This window comes from Sinohyriopsis cumingii, chromosome 8, assembly GCF_028554795.1.
Source record: "Sinohyriopsis cumingii isolate HCF-2022 chromosome 8, ASM2855479v2, whole genome shotgun sequence".
NCBI lineage: Eukaryota > Metazoa > Mollusca > Bivalvia > Unionida > Unionidae > Sinohyriopsis > Sinohyriopsis cumingii.
The window spans coordinates 24,594,409-24,620,859 of record NC_142968.1 but is presented as its reverse complement, the minus strand read 5'-3'; the positions used below and the strand labels follow the sequence as shown (position 1 = coordinate 24,620,859).

The 26,451-nt window shown below is 38.5% G+C and overlaps 1 protein-coding gene across 1 annotated transcript in view; it reads left to right on the top strand.

The window, feature by feature from the left end:
- LOC149793155 (calpain-5-like) overlaps window positions 1-26,451 on the top strand; it is a 91,408-nt gene that overhangs the window by 20,989 nt on the left and 43,968 nt on the right. The window contains exons 3-5 of the mRNA XM_089967084.1: window positions 13,317-13,538; window positions 21,879-22,072; window positions 23,085-23,117. Coding sequence (XP_089823210.1) covers window positions 13,317-13,538; window positions 21,879-22,072; window positions 23,085-23,117 — 449 coding nt within the window. The remainder of the gene's footprint in view (window positions 1-13,316; window positions 13,539-21,878; window positions 22,073-23,084; window positions 23,118-26,451) is intronic.

Below are 26,451 nucleotides of genomic sequence, written 5' to 3'. Positions count from 1 at the left end.
TGGGGTTTTGAGGCTTGGACCCAAGAAGTGGCCCAGTATGCACGAGAGTTGTTCAAGGAAAAAAGTTACTTTTCAACCCGTGTTAGTGACGGTGCCAGAAGAAACCGTCACCCAGGACGGGACTGTCGTGGACAGGCCTGAAAGACCCTTTCGGGAGGACCCTTGTGTGACCTTACCCCCTACTATAGAACTGGTTAGAACATTACCCAAAACATGTTGTTGTACAGACACTTGTGTTTATTCCACGTTAATGGTTACCATGTGCCTTTTATTCTTGTACTTAAGCCTTTGGCTTTTATGTCTTTTTGTCTTTCGTATTCATGTTTCAAAAAAAACATTTAATAAACGTGTTCTGAAAAAGTATATAAACTCTTGTCTTGTTTGTTTTCGTGTCACAAGTGACATTTCTCACACAATGGCTACCTCTGCTGTCTCTGCTCCCTCTTCCTCTACTGTCAAAGTCATCGACGAACACTTAGATCGTGCCAGTTGGGAGGCTTTGTATCTTTGCCATCCCTTTAACATGCTCATTGCTGGACCTAGCGGTTCAGACAAAACCGAATTCGTCAAACGTTTGATCGAACATAAACATCATTTGATCGATCGGCCACCTCAGCGGATCGTGTGGTGTTACAAAGAGTGGCAATCGGCGTACAGCCTCTTGCGAGAAAGTCAAGGCGATTCCATCGTGTTTGTGGAAGGCATTCCTAAAGAAGACGACGGCATCGTCTCTGACTCCCGTCAAACCCGTTTGGTCATTTTCGACCACATGTTAGGAGAAGACGAAGAAGAAATTAAACTGTGGTTCACGCGGAAAGGGCATCACCGTAATGCCAGTGTCGTTTACATCACCCAAAATTTGTTTCAACAAAGTAAAGCCCATCGCACCATTAGTCTCAATGCGCATTACGTGGTCTTGTTTAAAAGCCCTCGAGATAAATCGCAAGTGCAAGTCTTAGCCAAACAGTTAGGAACGCCTTGGCTGACTCAGGCGTACGACGATGCCACTCAAACGCCACACGCCTATTTACTCGTCGATTTGAAACCGACGACCCCCGAGGATTTGCGTTTTCGTACCCACTTGTTTCACCACTGGTGCCAAGACGGAGGGCCTGTCCTGTACACGTCAAAAATCAAAGTCCAAGAAAGATCGGGCATGTTACAAAGTTTACTGGATTTGTCCAAGCAAGAACTTGCTCGATTTAGTCCGTTACGTACCCCTGCACGACGTGTCATGCCTGTCCTCAAACTGATACGACGTAAAGACAATCAGTGGCGACGAGTTCCAGTATAAAAAAGGCCTGTTACCAAGTCGGGGTATCAGTGTTTTTTTTTGGTGCTCCTGAAGACTCAAAGATGTCACCCTCCAGAAAACCCCAAGGAAAGAAAAGGAAAGGACTGCCACCACGTTTAGCCAAACATGGGGACATGTTATCTGTCCTGTCCAAAGCTTCTCCACCCCTACGAAAAAAACTCATTCAAACGGCCTCCAAAGAGGTCATCGATACCGTGTGCGAATGTTGTTTGAACGTTTTGAAACGCACGATCCCTTTGTCCAAACACCAGAAACAATGCTTAAGCAAGCATCGTCACGTTCTTCGCCAAATGGTTCAAAAGAAAATTCCCATTCGTCTAAAGAAGAAGATGTTGGTCCAACGTGGAGGAATTTTGCCTCTCTTGTTAGGCCCCATACTGAAAGGAGTCTTGGGAACCATGTTGGGAGTACTGGTGGGAGCAAGATAAAAAGACCCTCGGAAGTCCCAAGATCTCAGAATCGACCCCTGACAATCCCATGGAAGGACGAAAACTAGCTTTAGTGCCTAACAAACGATGGATGGAATACCATCGGTGGCAAGAACAACGCACCCCGCATTTACCTCCCAATCCCAATTTGAGCGAGATGTCCCAGTTACAACACGAATTGCAGTCCTTGATGGATCGCCAAGATTTGTCCGAAACAGAAAAATCGCAAAAGTACGGTCAACTCTTGCAACGACTGCAACTCTTTCACCAGAAAGCTTTAGACGAAACAGCTCTACCCACTCTGAAAGATTTTAAGACCTTGATGAAAAGTCCAGCACCATCACCAGTACCAGTGACCAAGACAGAAAAAGGAGAAGAAGAAGAAGGGTTTCAAACTTCACCAGAAAAGTACGCAAGTTAACAACACCACCTACCTCCAGAATTGGATGGATTAAAAAGATGATGGCCACCCATTCTTAATCACAAGAGAAAAAGAAAGTGAAGACAGAAGTGAAGACAGAAGTGAAACAAGAACCAATATCCCCCGCTCAGACATCCTCCTCTTCAACACCTATTGCCGGTCGCACACGCAAAGCATTGCAATCCAAGAAAGTACCCCAAGAGAAAAAGAGTAGCATCCTCCAAGAGTGGTGTCTTATTAACACACAAACACAAAAAAATGGAAAAAGTCTTAGCTAGCATTTACTACGATCCCTCTCATCCTGCAGGTTACGCAGGAGTTCAAAAATTGTATCGTGCTGCCAAAACTCGACTAAAAAGTCTCCTTTTACCTCAAGTGCAACGATGGTTACAAGAACAAGCTACCTACACTTTACACAAACCCATTCGACACAAGTTTACCAGAAGTCGCACCCGAGTGGAAGGTATCGATCATCAATGGCAAGCCGATTTAGCCGATGTCTCTCATTTGGCCAGCTACAATCGTGGCTACAAATATTTGCTTTGTGTCATCGACGTCTTTTCCAAATTTGCCTGGGTCGTGCCCTTGACTTCCAAATCGAGCAGCGAGTTAGTGCGAGCCCTGCAACGGGTGTTGAAACAAAGCGGTCGTCACCCTCTTCGATGGCAAACGGACAAAGGCACCGAATTTCTGAACCAAGCTTTCCAAAAAGAATTAAAGAATTAAAGAAACGTGAGATTCATTTTTTTACCACTTAGAATCCCGAAACCAAAGCCAGCATCGTGGAACGTTTTCAACGCACTTTGAAAGAACGCATGTGGAAATATTTTACGCATCACCACACTCTGAAGTACATCGACATCTTACCGCACCTGGTGCAAGCGTACAACCAATCTTACCATCGAAGCATCGGACGTGCCCCGCAAGACGTGACTCCCGAGAACGAAGTGCTGGTGTTCGAGCGTCTGTTTGGTACGTCCCCGACGAGGGCTGTCCCCAAGAAAAGTGGAGTGTTGGCCGTAGGAGATTGGGTGCGCATTGGTAAAACCAAATGCACTTTCGACAAAGGCTACTTACCTAACTGGACGACCGAATTGTTTCGTGTCACTGGATGAGTGCATGGCCGTCATCCTGCCGTCTATAAATTGGAAGACATGAACGGAGAAGTGCTCAAAGGAACGTTTTATTTGCCCGAGTTACAACGTGTGACCAAAAAAGAAGACGACGTGTACGACATCGAAAGCATTCTCGAACGCAGAACCCGTAAAGTAGGCAAACGAAGTGTCAAAGAAGTCAAAGTACGTTGGAAAGGATATCCACCCAGTTTTGATTCTTGGATCGACGCTTCGCAAGTCATCGACTATAAAAAGAAGTGACCATCATGCCCTTTCACATAGACGCAGCTACGTCGACCACTCCTTCTTCACCTAGTTCTTCTGTGCAAGATTTACAAAAACAACCCTTGTGGGTGTGGTGTGGAGAACGTGTGCCTAAAACGCAAATCGTCTTTTTCTGCCAAATCTTCGCGGTGTATTGTGTCATCGGGGCAGCCATCGCCAATTTGAGTTTGCAACAAGGAGACAAACAATTGTGGACCATTTTATTGAGCAGTTGCATCGGTTGCCTGCTTCCCAATCCCTCCCTGAAATTCTCCTCGAACTGGAACCACGGGAACCTTGTGTCCAGTGCCAGTGTCAGTCACCACTCCAACCACAACCAGAACCCCATTTTGGACGGAGACACGCCTCTGACGTCCAGTAACCCCTCGGAGAGCCACAGAACTCTGGAATTATGAGTCACGAAAACCAATTTTACTTAACCTTACCCAGTGACAGTTCCATGGAGATGTTTCCCAACAACACGGTGTGCTGTTACACGGCCAAATTACCTCAAGCCATCCCCTTAGATCACGAAGCCCATTGGGAAGTGGCTTTAGTAGAAATGATTCACCCGACCCAAGTCCTCAATGTCCTTCCCAATCAAAATAAATTTGATGTGGAAGTTCATGAATAGCAATTGCAACAGTGGATGGTTACCCATAGCAAATATGAAAAGAAAACCCCTAGCAAAAAAATCAAAGGTACACCATCTATCACTTGTTCATTCCCCCAGGTTATTATTTTAGTGGTCAACATTTGGTCAGCACCATAGCCACCATGTTTAATGGTGTGTTTCTGAAAGCTTTGGAGGAAATCAAAAAAGGTGTCGTCACCCTGGAGTACCACAAAACAGCTCGTCGCTTCCTGAGGGGCGTAAAATGATGACTTTCTTATTTTGTCCTAAATTGTTTGACATGTTGGGCGGAGACATGGAGCTGAGGAAGAAAGTAGAACAAAAAGGACAACCCGAATTACCAGTCATTTACGACAACGATTCTTTTGCCAAGTATTTTCATACCCCCGGTAGAACTGAACCAAGGACTGAATTTGATGTTTGTGTACTCCGATGTGGTGGAGTACAACGTGGTGGGACACACCTCCGTGCCGTTACTGCGTGTCATTCCTTTCAAAGTGGATTCTGCTGCGAACGCTGACGAGGAAGGTGGAAACACTTACCACGTCCACCGCGAATTTGTCCATCCTCACTATTTGCCGGTCAGCAAGTCGTATTTGGACATGGTCAACATTACTATAAAAGGAGATTTGGGACAAAATATTCCATTCACCAAAGGAAAAGTCACGGTGAAACTCCATTTTCGAAAACGGTTCTCTCACGACTCGTAAGTTAGTCATGTATCCAGTGTACCGAGGGGTTGCTCGACAGCGAGGACACGGTTTAGGAGATATGTTAAAATCAGCCTTTCGTTCGGTGGCCCCGGTGTTGAAACCGATGGTGACACGCGGATTGCACGCCTTGAAAGATGCGGCACTGACGCAAGGGTAAGAATTTCTCCAAAATGTCATCATCGACAAACAAAACCCTAAAGAAGCCTTCATGAGGGCAGGCAAAAATGTCTTGCTACAAACAGGCAAAGACATTTTAGGCCGACAAGACACACCTATAAATGCCCTGCACGCTACCGAGTCAGGCATTCAGCAAGGACAAGGCAGAAAGAGACGACGAAGAAGAAAACACCCTTTCACCAGACTTCAAGCTAGAAAGGCCAAGAAAAGAAGAACCGTTCGAGACTTAGACGTTTTCGATTATTGAGAAAGAGACAAAAAAAAAATGATGCACCGAGAGTCTTGCGCTTGTTCCAAGACGGAACTGGATCTGTTTGCCATGCCCCCCACCATGATGACCATGCAAGAATCCCAGTGGGTGGAATTTCACCCCGTCTCCTCATTGACAGTCTCAGCTCCCATCGAGTTTGAAATCAAAGGACAACCCGAAGATTACATCGATCTGAATAGCAGTTACTTGTACTTGAAAGTCAAACTTGTCGATGAGGATAATTCACCCCTAGAAAAGGATGAGGTAATAGCTCCCGTCAACAATTTCATGCCTTCCTTGTTTAGCGGAGTGGTCTTGTACTTGAACAACAAACTGGTCAGTAGCAGCATGGATACTTACCCTTATCGAGCGTACCTGGAAAATCTCTTGACGTACGGAATAGACGCCAAGAACACTCATCTCAATGCCTGTGTGCTATGGGAAGCTGACGAAGCAGGCCAGTTTGAAACATTCGAAACTGATGGAACCAAAACACCAAACAATGACGGATTTGTAGAACGAAGAAACAGAATCAAAGATGGACAGAGTTTAGAACTAATGGATCGTTTGCATTTGGACATGTGGTTACAAGAGAAATATTTGCTAAACGGGGTGAATGTTCGCCTGAGACTGAATCGTGGCAGTGCCGCTTTCCATTTGATAGGTACTACTGCTTGCAAAACTGTCATCGAGGAAGCCAGGCTCTAAGTACGACGCGTAGAAGTGTTACCTAACGTGGGTAACGACATCAGTCAAACATTGAGCAGAACGACCGCCAAGTATCCCATACGACGCGTGGAAGTGAAAACCTTCACCATTCCCAAGGGACAGCGATCCATGATCGAAGATCATCTGTTGCAAGGATAGCTACCCAAACGTTTGATCGTTGGTATCGTCGAAAATGAAGCCTTCAACGGAGCTATCGCTAAAAATCCTTTCTACTTTCAACACTTTGGCGTGTCCAAGATCGAAGTCAGTCGCGATGGCAAGACCTTGTGTACCCGACCCTTTGAACCTGACTTTGAGAAGAAGAATTACTTGAGGTCGAAGTTGTCCCTGTACGAAGCCACCGGACAGTTAGGAACCAATACAAGTCACGGCATTACGTACGAAGATTACGCAGGAGGCTACGCTTTGTGGGCTTTCGATTTCACTCCAGACCAAGGCAGCGACGAGGGACATTTCCACCCTATAAAATCCGGCCAAATTCGTGTGGAAATTCAGTTTGCAAACCGAGACCCTGATGTAACGGTGAACGTCATCCTGTATGCAGAATTCGATAATACGATAGAAATCAACAGTTTGAGAGAAGTCATCCTAGATTACTAGAAGCCATGGAAGACTGTTATCCCTCTTTACCTAGTGAAGAAACTTTGGAGATGAAATGTGAGGAGACCGTGGAAAAAGAAGAAGTGATCATGATGAAGTCGAGATGGCCAGAACAAGAAGCTCATTTAGCCTCCTGTTTTGCCAAACACTTGGTCGAAAAAATGACGGAATTGATTAAGAAAAATTGTTATGGATGCCAAAACGATCATCCCAGTCAAATTCAACACGATAAATGCCTAATGTTAAGTCAAGAAGAAAAATTGGACGAGTATCTGGACGAAGCTTGGAGTCTCATCTCGGACAAAGACGTGTTGCACCAGTGGTATAAAGACTTGCGTGAACATTCTTTTCCACCATTAACCACTCAAGAGACCCATCGTATCGAAGCTCTCCTGAATCAGAGTGAGGAAACAGAACGAATAACCGTTTATTCGTCAGACATTTTCAAGCAAAAAGTCAGGATCGAATTGACGAATTATTATTACCTGTGAAGAAGAAAAAAAGCACACACAAAACATGGATACCTGGGAACTTTATTACCTTTTGAACCACAGTTCGTATACGGCTTCTTGGAATCCTGTCGTCTGTGATAAAGATGAACTCCCTCATCGCAAACCTAAAGACCATCAAGCTTACGTGATCAACACGGACGACAGTCATCTCCCAGGAACCCACTGGGTAGCCGTCTACTTTCCTCAAGAAGGATTTGTGGAATATTTCGATTCGTACGGATTGCCCCCTTTGGAAGACGATATCATCGACTTTATGAGAAGAAATGCTCAGACTACCCGATTCAATAACGTGAAATTACAAGGCACAGATTCCTTGGTGTGTGGACAGTACTGTGTGTATTTTCTGCATCATCGCAGCCTGGGCTATTCCTTAGAACATTTAGTGACTCATTTTGATCCTCGTTCTTCTACTAGAAACGATGTGAAAGTAGATCGATGGTTTTGTGACCATTATGCTTATCTTTTGTCTCAAGCTAGCAAACGTAGTGTCCATCAATGGCCTAATGATTTCCAACAGTGGAAGTCACAATTTCATTCACAACGTTGTCAGCCCTGTTTAAAGTAGACTGTAAATTGAGAAAAAAATGTTTGTGATTTGAAAAAAATTGTTTGATGTTATCATGTTGGATTATTGTTAAAAATGTTAGAGTTGTTGTTTAGTGTTAAGTGATTATTGAATAAAAAATGTTGTGTTTTGAAAAAAAATGCCTTTGTCTTTTGTTTAGCCATAAGAATGTTGGATTGATGCTCTTTCATTTCTTACTATCCCTCTCATGACACTCACTGAACGTTGCGGCTCGAAAACCGTGTGGGGGATGTTTTCCGTCACGTCCGCGCTTTGACTTTAAGAACCGGGGTTGTTTCCAGTCTAACCATCCATTGTCGACTCATCCTCCTAAGAAGATGTGCTCCAAACTAGCTAAGCTCAACGAAGCCTACGTGAATTTGCATAGGGTCAGACACAGTCTGATACCGAAGCCGGAAGAAATAGAGAATGTGAGAATGTTAAAAATCACTGAAGACCTGATAGAAGAGCTCTTCAGAGAAGAAATGAACAGGGAAAAAGAAGAATGGACAGAGAAGTACAGACTTCAGAGACAGCAGCAACAGCAGCAACAGCAGCAGCAGCAGCAGCAACCTGAAGCTGACAGAGGCTTTGTCGATTGTCGTATCGACACCAAAGAGTTCTTCTTCTCTTTCCGAAGAAGCAGACCTATCGCCAGAAAGTCTATCCTCAGAGGACATCGCATTCTTAGAAACTAAAAATGATTGCCATAGCAAACAAAAAAAAAACAGCCCTTTTCAGGGCTACCCCAATACTCTAGAAAAGAAATAACTATCAATTTGCCAATGTGTGTAGGTAGAGTAGTGTGAATATAAACACTAACTCTTTGTTAAAAAATGTGAGGGTATGTGTTTGTGAGTTTGTGTGCTTGTGTTTGTAAGTGCTCACGTAAGTTGGTGTGGATAGTAGATTAAAATCATGTTTTTTTTGGTGTTTCAGGTGTACATTTGGGGTTAGATTGCTTTGTGTATGTAAATAGTCTATTGAAGTGATTTATAAAAGATTTTAAAATAGTGATGGGTAGCATTAAAAAAAGTGAGTGAGTATTTCTTTTAGGTCCGCGCATTGTTTTTTGGTCATGATCTAGGTAAGATTAATTTTATGTTTTTAGGGGATGTTTTCCTTCACGTCCGCGCTTTCACTATAAATTGAAACTCGTTCGGCAGTCTAACTACCCTTGTTGATTGATCAACACCAAAAATGAATAGCAGAATAAGCAAACTTCTTGAACTCCAGATACATCTGGAATATGTCAGGCGCCTGTTAAATGAACTGGCCGCGGAGGCTATAGTAGAAGAGGAAAGAATAAAGAAGAAAGAGGAGAGAAGACAGAGGGAAGAGGAGGAAAAGAAAATAGGAGAGAGGATGTCGTACAACATTCCCGAGACAGAGGATTGGGGTGTTGAAGCGAATCATCCTCCCTCTGCGCTCCCCAGAAGAAAGGTGAAAGGAGACTGGGGAATAAGATGCGTGTGTGGCGCCAGGCCAGGAAGGTGCCATCATTAGATAGATGCATCTGGAGTTAAAAAAACAGCCCTTTTAAGGGCTACCCAATACTCTAGAAAAGAAATAACGATCCATTTGCCAATGTGTGTAGGTAGAGTAGTGTGAATATAAACACTAACTCTTTTTTAAAAAAATGTGAGGGTATGTGTTTGTGTTTGTAAGAGCTAAGGTATGTTTTTGTGAATAGTAGATTATGGTTTTTTTTAACTGTTTCTTAGCGTATGTGGAGAGTATAGTTAGGGTTTTATTATATGAAATGAGAAAGTAGGGGGATGTTTTCCTTCACGTCCGCGCGTTGCTTGGTCATGATCTAGGTAAGATCAATTTTATGTTTTTAGGGGATGTTTTCCATCACGTCCGCGCTTTCAGTATAAAACTAACAGTGTTGTCCATTGGAGCCCATTCTACGGAATAAGCAAACAAGAAGATGCCAGCAGCTTCAGCTTTATACAACGATCTTATGGGAAGTTGGTATTGGATGGTGGATGGATTGAGTGTAGCAGAAAGGGTTGAATAGGAATGGAGATATGCAGTGACAAAAGACTTCGTCTCAAGACAAGTAACCAGCCTCCACTTATCCGTAAATATTGTAAAAGAAATGATAGAGGATGAGGAGAAGAGAATCAGAGGTTTAATTAACCCACCGTATGTGAAAGTGGGTAAGGTAAAAGAAGCGATAGTTCATGTGACGAGTGCAAGGTGCTTTCTAGAAGACATTGTAGAATGGACAGATTGATGTTTCGCGAAGTGGGGGTTAGAAAAACTTAAGAAAGCGGAAGAAGTAATGAGGAATGTGCTGACCGAAGAGGTCAAGAAGATCAAAGAAAAGTGGTCAAAGGAAAGAAAAGAAGAAGAAAATAGAAAAAAAGGAAGAACTAGAAAAACTAAACGCAAACTGGATGAAAATCCAAGAGAAGTTCAGGGCCATGGGCCACCCGGACTGGATGCCGGAAACAGAAAAGAAGAAGAAGAAGAAGAAAGGAATGATGGACAAAATAAGAGGATGGTGGAAGAAGTTAAAAAGTTAAAAGAAGAAGAAGAAAAACCCAAAGGCCCTTTTCAGGGCCCCCATATTTCTCGAAAAGAGAATGACTTTTCAATTGCCTACCCCTTTTTTTTAAAAAAAAATTTAAAAAAAAAAAAAATCCCCTTGTCCCTAAACAAGCCCAAACTCTATTCCCCATGTTAAATTCCCCTTGTACGTATATTGACCCACGATTTTTCACCATGTTAATTTCCCTTATACGTATATTGACCCACGATTTTTCGCCATGTTAAATTTCCATTGTACGTATATTGACCCAGGGGGGTCTGTAATGCTAATTTCCATTGTACGTCTAGTATCCCACTTCACTACTTGAGACTGATATGAATTTGGTGCCACAAACTGCAAGGGGACACCTATTGAGAAATGAAACTTTGTGAGTCAAAGAATAATCGTTAGCTTTGCAAGCAGAATCTTCCCAACATTTCTACTTTTTGCTCATCAAACAGGGTCCTGGCATCACAATGATGCAATATTTGAACACTTCAATTACTATGAGCTGTCATTATCGTAATCTTTATGAACATTCCTGGCTGAGAACCACCTATCAAATAATTGTTCTTTCTTCCTTGCAAATTTGACATGTGTTTCTCCACTATTTTTTATTTGCAATTCGTAAAGCTTGGTCTATATGCATTATTCACCGACACATAAACCTTCAAGATATATTCCTTAACTGCATCACCGTACCGGCAGCGAAGTGTAGACTTCTCTATCTATGCCAATAAGTAAACTTAAAAATAACAAATCCCAATCTTCCCTTGGCCATTTCAAGAGGTTAGTAATTTTCTTGTTATCTTAAAGTTCAGCTTCTACTCATGAATGAAACACTAAGTATACAATAAAGTTATACATAACAAGGTTGAAATATTTATTTGTATCTACTCAAAAAAAACAAAAACAACAACGATGATGTCCTCTGTGTATCACTTTGATGTGTCTAGCCTATTGAAACATGCCAATCCTTTTCAGTCTGGCATGCAACAATGGAAGAATAATAGCCTGGTTTGTATGATGCCATTACTTGACATTTGAAATCTCTTTAAATCTGCTTTAACATAATAAAGTTTTTTGGGTTGTATTTGGATATTGGTATTCGCCAATGTATATTGCAATTAATTCACGTCAAGACCTTAAATCCTGAATTAAAATCCGACAAATTCCAATTGATATGACACCATCATAACTGATACTTTACACTGCAAAATCATTAGCATGGTTTATAATACACAGCTTCTATCTTAACTTGTGTATTACTATGATCATAAGATATTTATGCAAATGATTTCAAAACGTATAATCAAAATGATCACTACCACATTTAGTCATGTTTCTCTTATTGAAAAAGAGAACACATATACACATGACCAGATAAAAAGAGTTGTGACAGATGAAGAAAATCATTTGGATGTTTCAAGCACAAACATTACAATAACTCTGTACAGAAACTGAAGCGTAACATTTGCATCACTCATAGCTATTACAAATGAAAGATGCAAAGTGATAATGGGGTAAAATGGGACTGAAAATGTTTGTAAATGTTAGTGTTGCTAAGATGGTTTAAAACACCAGGCAGACCAGTCCTTACACTATCCTATTAATGCTGAGAACCAAGCGAGGCAGCTGCAAGTACCATTTTATAAGTCTTTGTTATCACTTGGTCGAATACCTAACCCGCATCTTCTCGCACTGAGGCTAACGCTTTAGTCACTTACGCCTCTGTAGTGGTTCGATTATCGTTTGTAATACCGATATGTATATATTGTTGTAAACGTCGCATTGCATCAAAGTATCTTTCTCTTTAAATAGCCATGTACATCTCCAAATGTTTTAAATTTTACAATGTTTCGTGACATCATTGCCATACTGGAATTCGCCATTGAATATGTTTGAATTGTTCCGTGACGGGAAATATATGTAATCCAAAGCGTGGATGTTAATTGAAATTTTAGCGAAAGCTTTCAAAGCTATTCCTGTACTCATACTATTTATTTGTAAACTTTGTTTCTGTAACGTTCTAAACTCAGATTGTGAGCACGTTTCGTAACTCAGGTTGTGAGTCAGCTGTTTTATTGACTGTGTCTTGTATTTAATCATGCCTATGGACCTTATTGTGTGGGTTCGTTTCCTTCTTTCATGAAGCAATAGGCCATGAAATCCTTGCCATATGATATGTATATATTGTCGTTGTTAGGTATGATTATTAACTCTTAATTTATATAATTTTTAACCAGAGTCTTGATGAAGTCACTGTCATAATCGGACACGTTATGGATAGATATATGTATGTATCTGGATATATACATTTCTAATTCCGTTAATCAGGTGGTGGACCATTATACCCTGCTGTTGGGTGATATAATATATAATTGTTAAATATTTTTCATCTTCGTTCGTTAAAACCATAGGTTTCGGAATTTTTCTCTTCTAAGTCTACGCATACTATGTTAGCATTCTTACCAAACGCATCATAAAATACGTCAAGGAAATATGTTACTCTTCAGCGTAATTCGTTATATCTATTTTACCTTTATTTAAGGTGGAAGCCAAACCCCGAGATAATACTTTTATATGTTATCCTAATCTTACACTTTGAGTATGTGCTTTTCCCCTGCTGTACACGTTGACTCTTGTGCGACAATATATTATTCTCTGTACCAGTTTGATTTTTCGGAGGGATATATATACTTTCCAGATCACAATACTTACTAACGTGATTATAAGTGATATGTTTCTTATTCTTGATGTTGGGTCATATATTTTAATTTGGATTTTAACCTTGCGTTTTTAGTTTTATTTCTTTTTGGTAATAGACAACATGATTATAAATATATTTTTAAAGATCCATGATGATTCGCCATCTTTCCCCCGACGAACAATAAACGGTTTACATTTTGTTACACTTTGGTGACAAAACTTCGGTCACCGATTTAAGGTATTCCTAGTCAGACCAATCCTTATATTGCAGGTTGTACATTGTGAATATTGTGTGGCTGAGATTAATTATATTAGTTTTTTGAGAAAGGTTCTCTCTTACTTTAGATAAAAGGTACTTCTACGCGGTTAGGGAGGAAAACATTTCATACCACGCAAAGGAAATATCGAAGAAGGTTCAAGATGGTGTTTTAACGGAAATTCCATGGACAGAAGTGATCAAAGGAGCCGGTAAGGACATCAATTGCTTGATTGTATTTGTCACGGGAACTACGGATAAAAATAGAGCGGATGATGTTCTTTCCGGAATTAGAGAACTGGCTTCAGGAGGTAAATATAACGATTTATTTTGCACAACAGATAAAATACAAATTTTATACACATTAGAGATGTTTGAAAAACGTTCAGTTGGAAATCAAATTGTCATATCCATCCCTGTGAACAATAACTCATTTTTTTCTAGTTTGCTAATTTTGTTATCCCATGCAATTTAACATTGAGATATTTCATCTGAAGAAGTTGTGAGTACGATTATATCGTCTTGTCTCAATATCTTCATTACTTCAAATAATTTATTTGGCTGTTATTTTTGTCCCAGCTTCATTCATATTCGATAAAGTATGTTTAATACTTTTTTAAATTTAATATATGTAAACACAATTGTTGTGATTTTTAATATAATTTTAGCTTCAAAATTTTTAAATAAATAAAAGGTAAGAAATAAAACTCTAATTTAAGAAAATAAAAAGCTTACACTATAAGAACAGCGACATAGTTGCCAAGATTTACAGACATCTGTATCATTAACGTACAGAGTATAGGTTGTTGTAGAATGCATATCAAACGGGAATGGGTATAAGGTACTATGAATTTCAAACCAGGCAAAGGCGGGGCATATTACCTTTTGTCGAATTATGATTTATGATTAACAACAATGCTTATTATGAAATCATTCATATTGATGTACGGCACAGCAATAAATAAAATCTAATATTTATATTTAATATAAGTACCTTTTCAAAAGAATATAATCAAAACTGGAGACAATTTAATACTACTACTACTACTAATAATAATAATACTAACAATAATAAAAACAACATTAATAATAATAATAATAATAATAATACCACTTAACCCAACTAAACCAATTAACCAATTAACACTGATGGCGAAGAACCATTGTTTTGTTGTTACGATTTCGACGCAGTTGATCAAAATCAAATTGTCAGGCATTACAAAAACTTGAATCTAAAATTAGTGATGTTATCGTTTGTGTCTACTTTGTTAGGTATTTTGCAAAATGTTTCAGCAGATAAAAAAGTTAAATTTTGGGAGAAGAGTTTTAGAGAAAAAAGAAAGAGCCGCACCCTGGAGGGGATCGCGTTACAGGTATGATATATGTAAATCATTACTAACATAAGAGTATCAAAAAATGAATCATACAATTTTGCAAGACAAAATGTTTACTTATGAATATTCAGAACTCATTTGCTAAACAAAGATATCATAAAATGCTGGATGATGTTTATTTATAATCTGAAAGATAAATAAAGATGAAAAATAGCGATTATTTTTTTAATTTTCTTTGGGATTTCTACATCTTACATATTAAAGCAATCCTAGCCAAGGTAGCGTGTTTAAGGTATCACTTTTTTGATATATTCAGCAAATGTCACCAGACCATCCTTGTCCATGGTTATTACTTATTAATGCAATCCTAGCCATAGGAAATATCACTAGACCATTCATATCCACGGTTATTACACTTTCATGCAATCCTAGCCAAAGGAAATATCACCAGATCATCCATGTCCACGGTTATTACATATTAATGCATTCCTAGCCATAGGAAATATCACCAGACCATCCATGTCCACGGTTATTACACATTCATGCAATCCTAGCCAAAGGAAATATCACCAGACCATCCATATCCACGTGTATTGCATATTAATGCAATCCTAGCCAAAGGAAATATCACAATACCATCCATATCCACAGTTATTACATATTAATGCAATCATAGCCAAAAGAAATTTCACCAGACCATCTATGTCTACGGTTATTACATATTAATGCAATCCAAGCGAAATGAATTATCGCTAGACCATCCATTTCCACGGTTATTACTTATTAATGTAATCATAGCCATAGGAAATATCACAATACCATTCACGTCCACAGTTATTACATATTAATGCAATCCTAGCCAAAGGAAATATCTCCAGACCATCCATGTCCACGGTTATTACAATTTCGTATAATCCTAGCCAAAGGAAATATCACCAGACCATCCATATCGACGTTTATTGCATATTAATGCAATCCTACCAAAGGAAATATTACAGTACCATCCATGTCCACAGTTATTACGTATTAATGCAATCATAGCCAAAGGAAATATCACCAGACCATCCATGTCCACGGTTATTACACTTTCATGCAATCCTAGCCAAATGAAATATATCCAGACCATCCATGTTAACGGTTATTACATATTACTGCAATCCTAGCCAAAGTAGCGTGTTTAAGGCATGACTTATTTGATCTATTCAGGAAACATCACCATACAAATCATGACTGCGGTTATTTATTCTTTCAGCTTTTCAGAAAGGCATAGCCCATTTGCTGTTATTGAATAGGGGTACAGTTGCACAAATGGTACTAAAAGATGCGAAATAAGTTGGAAATATTATCCAATTGTAACAGACAGTTTATTCAACTAAAACATGTGTATACATAATGACGATCCATTGTTAAATTATGTCCCTTCTAGCAAAGTTGGAAACATAATGTTAAGACTACTGTTCGAAAACTGGTCGTACATATGCAAGTCCATTGTACATGCAGCAGTCCGGAATTAAGAACGTTTGTGGTTCTTTCAAGTTACCTGAATTTTGTATCCCCTGAGGCAGTTAATCTTTAAACTAATGTGTAAAACTGCTAATTTCTCGTTTAACTTCTTGTCACGTTTGCTCAGGCCAGTTCGTAAGTCGTGTATAAACAAAGGTATTATTATTACAAGCCATGTTTGATGTCTGAACATGCCGCAGGCTAGAGTTAGTCTCTTACGCAAGGTTACCGTGACCAGAGAAAAGATCCGACACTCGGATAGGCACAAGCATGAGATCGAGCGACTTTCCACCTATATGTTAGAAAGATCAGAGGAAATCGCGAGGACCGGGCGTGGACAGACAGCAAGAAGGACAGTGTCCGCTAAAATGGATTGGATCAAATCGAAGAGACATCCAATCGGAATTGAGACAGAGGGTGTGATAAAAATTTCATCCGAATTATAACTTCTGATCTAACTAGCAAGCAAAAATGTAGTTCACGAGGGAATATTGCTGAACAAATAGTATTACTGCGAGAAAACCCACACGTAATTTGGCGGTTAAACTTAGGATAGTCTAAGGAAAGACAAAGATTCGTAAAGGGCAGTAAGTTATTTGCTTGATAGTTGCAGAATATTACGGCATAGTAATTGTGTTTATGTGCAATATGTATACTTAATTACTAGGATCGTTTAGTACGTAGAATTGCCTTTGTAGTGTTTAATCTGCATGCGTGTTTGAGAATTGAGTTTGCGTATTATGTAGAGAATTATGTAGATAGTTAGCTTGTGGTCAGAATTAATTTTGAAATTCGCTATTAGGTTACTTAGTAGTAAACTAGTGCATTTATTCATGTGATATGTTAGATTTTACACATGCTTGAAATGTGAATTTGGAAAATGGTTGATATCAGATGATATAATTCAAGATGGCCGCTATCGCTTAACCGGCTTGAAGCAGCTCTTCTGTTTTTGTGCCGTTCTTCATGATATGTGTGCTTGTTGCCTGTCTTCGTCTACGCTATTGTGTTCATCATGCATTCGCTGTTCAGTTCGTATGTGATTCTTCATCTCCTTATTTTGGACACGAGAACAATTAGCCTTTTTTCTCAGCTGTCTTTCTCCACTGCTACAACTTTCTTTGTTGTTGAACAAACCGCCATCACGTGATACTCGCCAGTCAACCCGTTTATGCTATGATGGACCCTCATTAATTGCTTGAAATGATCACTCCTTGGGTCTCCACACTACATTGTGCTCTAGACTAAACCAACTGGGACTACATTCATCATTACGTAAATGTAAACAGAAGCCATAAAAGAAACGTTGTTTCAAAGCTGGCCGGCGTAGAACAGGACGAAGAACTCCCGTTATCTCCCTTATGCTCAACAATTTAAAAATTCGACCGTTAATTTAGATAACCCAATTCAAATCCCTATTAAATCGTCAACCTTTGTGTCAACTATCCAAGACAAACCTCTACGTATTACATTATTCAATACCCAATCAGTAGGACCACCGGAAAAGCGCAAAGAAATAGTTAATTTTATCAACAATCAGAACATGACGTCTTTTTCCTGACAGAAGCATGGTCAAAAACATCAGGCGATGAGCCTAAGTGCGCGAATCTAACACCCACCGATTACTCCATCAAGTCGTTCCCCCGCCACTCTCGCGGAGGTGGAATTGCTGTCATCACAAAGAAATCTATGATCAAACGTCTTAACCACACCACAACTTTCAATTTCTACCACACATCGTTTGAACTAGTCCAAGCCACACTTACACTGGAACAAAGGTCAGTCCATTTTTTCTGCCTATACAGCCCTCCTCCTAGTAGAAAAAAGCTGACTGAATCTCTCTTTTTGGAGCAGTTTCCGAATCTCCTGGAGTATGGAAATTCGATAGGTGGCAACCTGATTATTCTTGCAGATTTCAACTTTCACTTTGACTGTCCCGGAAAACTACACATCAAAACTCCTAGATTCAGTTAATGTTTTCAACCTCAAACAGTCAGTTAACCAACCCACCCATTAACATGGTCACATTTTTGACCGGATTCTTTATGGACCTGATGATAATATTCTAACTTCCTCCCTAGTATCCCACGAACTTGCATCAGATCACCTCCGCATTATATGCCATATTGACGTATCAGTCCCTAACCCTCCACCTTTATTGGCTGCTAAGATAAACCTTCGTATGATAAATAGAACCAAACTAATGCATGACATCCAAGCAAACCTAACAACTTGCCTACCGCCTACAGCAGAACAACTCGATAACTGCCTGCCTTCATTGCTCGACAAACATGCCCTAGCCACCAAGTGCAGAGTATCAATTCAAAAGTGTTCTCCATGGTATAGCAGTGTTAGGGACCAGCTTCACACTGCTAAAAGAGATCGCCGTAAAGCTGAAAGGCTCTGGCTTTCCACCAAAATCACTGTTCACAAGCAAATCTATGAAGCCGCTAAGAAGATGTTGTTGTTGTTGTTGTGGGGTTTAACGCCATTTTTCAGCACGATGGGCTATACATGGCGGCCAGTATTAATGGTGGAGGAAGAACCCGGAAAACCCCGGAAAGAACCACCGACCCACGAGAAGCTACTGGCAAGCTTTCTCACATGCCCACATTGGCTGAATCTTAGACTCGAACCGCCGCAGACAGAGGTGAGATGGCAGTGATCCGTAACGAAGAGCGCTTTAGACCACTCGGCCACTCGGGGCCCCCGCTAAGAAGAACGTCACAAACATAGTCCATGCAGCAAAATCAGCCCACTACAGTACTAAAATCATGGAAAGTTCCATCTGCAAAGAGCTCTTCGAGATTACTAACAAGCTAATGTCAAGGAACAAATCTACACCACTTCCAACTACATTCTCTCTATTCGACCTTCCGGACATGTTTGCAAATTTCTTCCGTGACAAAGTACAAACCATTAGAGATAAGACTGACAACACAATTTCAATTCACTCGTCGTCACCATACAGTTGGGATACTGAATTTCAGTGGCAACCATTAGCAGCATTTGGGCCCGTCTGTATGGATTTAGTGCGTACAATCGTGAGGAAGAGCGCACCAAAGTCGTGTGAACTTGATCCAATTCTAACATCACTGCTGCTTGAATGCTTTGATCCAGTATTGCCTTCACCAACTGATGTTATTAATACCTCTCTCTCATCAGGGGAATTCACATCATTTTTCAAAACCGCCATTGTAAAGCCTCTGCTGAAGAAACCAACACTCGACCATAACGATTTAAAGAACTACCGCCCAGTTTCTAATCTCCCATTCATATCAAAAATCTTAGAAAAGGTTGTTCTATCCCAGCTTGTATCGCATCTAAATCCAAACAGTCTTTTTAGCAATGTACAATCTGCATATCGCCCTTGCCACAGTACTAAAACTGCTCTTCTAAAAGTAGTTAATGACATTCTCTCTGCTTTTGATAGCGAAAAGAGTACAGTCCTCGTCCTCCTTGATTTGTCTGCAGCATTTGACACAGTAGATCTCCAGCAAGTATTTGGCATTCATGATACAACTTTACTGTGGTTCAAGTCCTGCTTGGTCAACAGGACACATATTGTGTCTGCAATTAGAATACACTCCAGCCTAGTTAATCTATGTTGCATTGTTCCACATGGGTCTGTTCTTGGACCTGTTCTCTTCATTCTATGTACTCAGCCGCTCTCAAGTGTCAAAAATCATCATCCAGCTTGTCACCAAATGTACTCTGACGACACCCAAATATACAAATCTAGCCACCCAGCTGAAGTTGATGCTACCATCCAACGTGCAGAGAGGTACATTTCTGATGTGAAATCATGGATAACATGTAACAAGCTACAGATGAATGATGATAAAATTGAGGCCATTCTGATCACAACACAAAGACTTTCTCTATCACATCCTTTCCCTCAAACAATAGATATATAGCAACACCAATTTTAAATTCACACAGTCAGTATGAAACCTAGGTGTTACTTTGGACAGTACTCTCACGTTGCACCAACATGTCATGAGCATATGCAAGGCTGAATATCTTGAACTGAGACGCATCAGCTCCATTCGCAAATATCTTTCAGCTGATTCCACTAAAACACTTGCATATTCTTTAGTACTTTCAAGACTGGACTATTGTAACTCAGTTATGTCTGGTTCATCTAAATATCTACTTCAGAAACTTCAAAAGTTCCAAACACAGATGCTCGGATCATACTTAGAGTATCACGATCAGAGCACACCTCCCCGCTGCTCTGTACCCTAAACTAGCTATCCATTCGATCCAGAATCAAACACAAAATTTGTTCTCTGTGCTACGTTTCACTGACGGACTCCAATCCAACATACATATCCGACCTCACCAATGTGTACACACCAGCAATATACTTATGCTCCTCTTCTGGCAATCGTATACTCATTATTTCCACTACGGGAATGAAGTCATTTGGACAACGTTCTTTTGGATACCAGGGCCCAGCAACGTGCAATGAATTTTCCACTGAACTTAGACACAAAGACACAGTGATCCCATTCAAAAGTGTTCTTTAAACTCGCTTTCTTCGACTGCAAGAACAGACTTAATGACCTAATAATGTTCCCTACCTGAAATATTTACAGCATGTTTTATGTTTTCTAATTTCATGGTGTTTGTTTTCTGTAATAATATCATTATATATGTTTTTTATGTTATAGGTGTTGTCTAATGTTGTAAAGCGCTTAGAGCTTCTAAAGATTAGGCGCCATACAAAGTCCTCATTATTATTATTATTATTATTATTATTATTATTATGTTTGTGCAATATTAGTTAATATGGATGCATGGATCTATCAGCGCACGGATATTTGAAGATTTGTGTACCTTTTATGAGATGAATGTAAAGAAATGTGTCTGATTGTTGTGACAATGTTTAGTATAATGGGATTAGGAATATATAGTGATGGGACGCAATTTATGGATGTATGTATGAGTAGTCATTGTTACAGTGTTTTATTGCGACGTTGTTTTACCATACAAGAACATAAGCGTATTTGGATTTGAAGGAATGAATGGCCGAAGAAATTTAATATCCGTTATCTGATGATAGGCTGGGTGGAGTGTGAGACGAGAGGGATAAGGAAAATGTTGTACCGTTCTTGTGTTTTCATGGGAAGCTTTTGGGGGACAGAATGTCCGGTTTAGTTGAGTCCCATAAGAGGGGAGACGGAAGTAAGACTAGCAGAGCAGCCGGAGTCGACAAATCTAGTCGATATAGATTCGAGGAGTAGGAGGAAAATGAGTCAGGGAGAAGAAAGTGACAAAGGAGGAGAAGTATATAGAAGTCCAGGAAGAGAAGGAATTTGGGGGAAAGTCGGGAGGACGAGGAAAAAGAATTGGATAAATTGGAGAGAAGAATACACAGATAAGTAGAATACAAGGACAGGTGGAAAGCTATCTCACACTACAAATCAAATGATGCAATAGGCTATGACAGGGTCGAGCGGAAGGAAAGTACTTGGGAAATTTTAATCATTTGATTATTAAATTGTCATTAAATTGTTATGAGTTGAATTTCACTTTTTTGTATATTCGAACATTTAACCGTCGGCATTTCTGCCTGGGGGCTCGGAGCTTTACATCTATTTTTCACTAATTTAACTTCCAACCAAAATAAAGCCTGGGAGGGACTTCTATAATAATTTAAATAAATATTGGAAGCACCCCAACCCACACCTACCACATTGACGGTATAATAACATCCCGACACGCCAAACCTTTCTGCGTATATTTTCCTCATGAAATTTTAGTTTATCTTTTTTCTAAGTTATTTAAAACACTAAGATCTCGTTTCAGTACAGTCGATCATTGCTGTGATTATCTGCACAAATGACGTCAAGGACCATGCCAAATTTTGTTCATCGACTGATAATCACACTTTCAGAACTGAAAATGACATATCGTTTGAATATTTTGTATTCAGTGATGGCACACCCCACGAGTGTTCCAATAACATACACAAAAGAATAGAGGATCAAATAACAGAAATGGTAAGTACAAGAAACTTCAGAGGTAACATTCTAACATTTAGTAGTTGTATGTAGTAAACTACTGTGATAATGACGTTAGTTCATGAGTTACAACTAAAACTCATTACGAAGGATTCAGACAGAATAAATATAACTAATTTTAGGAAAAATCTTTCTCTATTATGTCATTTTTGATTGTTTTTTTATTTTGGTTAAATATTAGTATTAGGTTTGAGGTGTCAAGAAATGTTCTTATTCATTGTTATTTAACCCTGCTACCAGTACGTTTTTATGATTATCGGTTTTATCAAGGTATTTTGAATTTTATCCGTGGGTTATTGGAAGACGTAACCCAGGGTTTTGAACGAAACATTTGATATGCCAGTTTACTATCTTATAATAGACACGGATATTCATAAAAACGTAGCACAAACCGTACAGTGAAGGCACAAAAATAAACAACTTCTGCTTGTCCATACCGTTTGCAGTGCCATGCATCAGTGTACAGTTAAAAATGCAAATTTAGTGTCCACATTAATCTTAGACGTTTCCAACTAAATCAGATCAGATATCAAGCTAGGAATATTTATTTTACAATTCTGAGTAAACTTCCTTCTTATTGATGAGTGCAAACGCATAAAGATCACAATATTAAACAGATTTACTATTTTAAAATTGAATTGTATTTACCAAAGCTTTACACTTCTTTTGGGCCTAGAGAACTTTCTATACTATTTAAAAATGCTGCACATGACGCGGAATTATGTTTTACATTACACTTGCTTAAACTATTTTTGCACTAATTCTGGTTGAATTGTGCATTGATGCTTCATTTCGCACTATTATATGTTTGATTTACTTGATAGGCGAATAGCTATGGGTATTCTTCTTTATTTGTTATGTATCATACATTTCAGTGATATAAATGGCAAATATTGTAATATGTTTTGCGAATGTTGCTAGTCTTACGAATTTTGCGTAGATTATACGAGGCACTTGCCTTCCTAATATTATCGCTTTTACAATTTCATAGGAAAAAAAGATAAAGAACGAAGATAGAGTAAAGGTAGGTCTAATCACTGCAGAAAGTTATTTTGTTCTATTTACGTTTAATGAGAATTTATTGAGAAAGTTATTTGGTCTATATCTATCATTATACAGGTCTTCAAGATGATATCAGCAGTAAGTGCTGGACTGGCGCTTTAGCAGAAATGGTTTGTTTGTTTTACACACCAGCATAGCTTTCATGTTGCCAATCGATTGAGATGAATTATCCTTGGCCAAATATTCCTCTGGTTTCTTTATTTATGCATGAAATAATTATGTTAACTCTTCTACAGCACTTAAGCAAATAAATCCAAACAGGTGTCACACACTTTTGACAGATTCTATTTTGCTTTTGCTTACTTCAGCATAGAACGTAGTACCCCGCAATTCCTCGGCAGTTTCTACCTTTGGACACTGAATCACTTCATCGAAGTATTTTTTTGTCGAGGTTTGACAGAAAAGCCAAGAGATGTTCCGATTTGCAGATAACTCTGTAGAGAAATTTAATTAAGATAATGCAAGTTTGAAATTCAAATAATACCCAAAAATAAATCAATCATTCTTAATTAACTCCATAATGAGAGTTCATTTGCAAAGACAGAGAACAGGAGAGACAAAGAGAAATATAATAATTTACATTGATTTTTTATGATTTCGGGAAGCATTCCACAAAGCCAACGATACATATGCAACTAGTACAAATGAGAAAATAATTAAATATCAGTCATTACAAAATACGTGGGAGCATGCTACTTGGCACATAAATCCTGTATACAAATCTCAAAAAAGAAAAAAGAAAGATAGAGAGAGGAAACCCTGTTATTTATACCTTACCTGGCTATTAATAAAAATGACTGTGTTTTTATAACGGGTATTCTATTTCAAAGTGCTATATTTTATTCTTTAATGTGTCTTGTATCTCAAAAGCTTGACTCATCACCTTTAATTAAAATACATCTCGACATTACAATACAACATTCTAACTGATTGTTGCTATGATAATTAGATGTCATGGAAATCATTTCTTGCCTCTCATTTTCTGTACACAGCTTTGATATTGTCGGTAAACCTTTTTTACAGGGCCACTTTCTTCATTTTACTCACTATTTTCACTTTGTTTAAATTATCAAACACCTATATTTGTTTCTCCGATTGACTTTTCAATTTGTGACAAATTGAAATAAAATCATTGATTTTTAAGTAATAATAAATTGCTCTCTTTCTTCCTTTTTTTGTGTGGTACTGATATTAAGAATTTTGGCCCTACATTTTTATTTCAAGTAGTTTAGAAATGGTTAGTATTAAGTACTTAACGTGCTACTCTTATTGAGTTAAAGTCAAAGATCATGCAACAGAGTTCGACTGACAATTTATAACTCATCTTAAAAAATAAATCTTATATATTTTGTCGTTTTGGATTCAGTACAATTTATTTTGTTTATATTTTAATTTTCATTATAAGTATTAGACTAGATAAGATACGAAATGCTCCTCGTCTATGTTGTATAGCCACTTCTACGGATAGAAGATTCTACAGGAATAATAAGCACACACTGACGCTTTGTAGATAGAAGGTCATTTATCATATCCATTAGAAATAATTTCTACATTATGATACTATGTGCAATAGTTCAGACATAAATATACACTACATAAAAGCAATTGGATATTATTGTTAGGTTAATGAAAGAAAGTATTCTGTTTGGCACCTTATATTCGCAAGATTCTTTTCTGAATTCATTCACAGGTAAGAATGCTTCCAATTAAGATATTTTTCATTCAAAATGATGGATATGTAATGATAAAGGTTGTTATCATAACCTTCTTCTCATTTCCTGCTATGAGAAGGGATTAGTCATAAGTTAAGAAATATATTTGCCCTAGGAGAGAGAGAGAGAGACGAAGAAGAAGAAGAAGGTGTTCAGGCTCTCTTAGGTGTCACCCATACCGTGTGTAGATGCGGCTACATCTTGGAGAATGAGGTACGGAATCGCTGTATAAAAAAGACAGCTGTTCTGACTCGAAAAACTAATTCTGCGTAAGTGTGCTTCTCTATTTATACGCAGATTTTGTTTTTTTTCTCATTTTGGAGCAGAACAAGGCTCTCGACCTTTCCCATCGGAAACCGTGTGAATCGTCTTGCTTCACTCTTCTATTATTGACTTAATAATTTGTCTCTTCAGCAGCTTCCCACCAAATCTAAATTGCTGACCTTTAGATACAAGACAAATGTATTTTATGGATTTATGCACCTGCTCGTAAAGCACGATCTTTATAAAATAGCATACCGTTGTATTATCCAAATAGATAAAATTAATCTCAATATATTTTAGTGGAAAATTACTTCAATATAATTTAATGCAAAATTACTTTTAATACGATTTGGAGAAAATTTCGATCTTAATACTTTTGCTCAAAAATTCTCTTCTAATATTACCTTCCGAGTCATTTGAACCGAGTCCTCGAGACTCGACAGAGGAAAAATATTATATTCATAATAGAAGGTAAAAGGTGAAATATCAAAAATACAATCATAATAAAATAGTTGAAACAGTCGGTAAAATTCAAAATATACAATATAAAAAACATTGCCAGACATCTACTGAAATTCAATTAGACAATGATTAAAACTGCAAAATACCCTGTAAAATGCAACAAATAAATAGAATGAAAAGTACATTGCTAAATAATTACTAAAATTTGAAGAAAAAAAAACAACAACATAGGATGAAAAGAATACTTCACGACAGTCAAAAATATTCCATATTTTGTCAAAAAAAGCATGGCATAGCACTAAATAAAAATTGAAAGAATATAATGACCAAATAAAGTTTTATAATATTTTAATAAAATAATACATTGTCTACTTTTATGACTAGTCTTGTCAAATAATTATGACACTAATATTAGCATGCAGTTCTTGTTTTCTTTATTTTTCTTTTTATATGTTAGTTTACTCTTTTTTTGTTACTATATGTTTTTTTTTTATTTGCATAACATCAGCAGAATATATATATGTATGACTACGGTTATTATTTTGCTTCAGCCATGTGTGGTGAGTTTATCTTCCTATGTCATGTGTAATATCAACACAGAAATATCAGCGACATTGAAGTGAAAAATGGTTGCGAAGATGATGGCGTCAGAACATGGTATTAACCAAGTGTTATGAAAGTGAAAAAGTTAGTATTGTGTTAGTCCTACCCTAATAACCATGGCGTCTGTTCACTTGCAATCAAACCTTGACCTGCGCGTGTATGAAATAGAAATCGCATTTAAACTAACCTAAAAGTAGTAAGTGAAATTACCATTATAATCGTAAAATTGGTGCGGTGTGGTCTAGTGCAACCGTA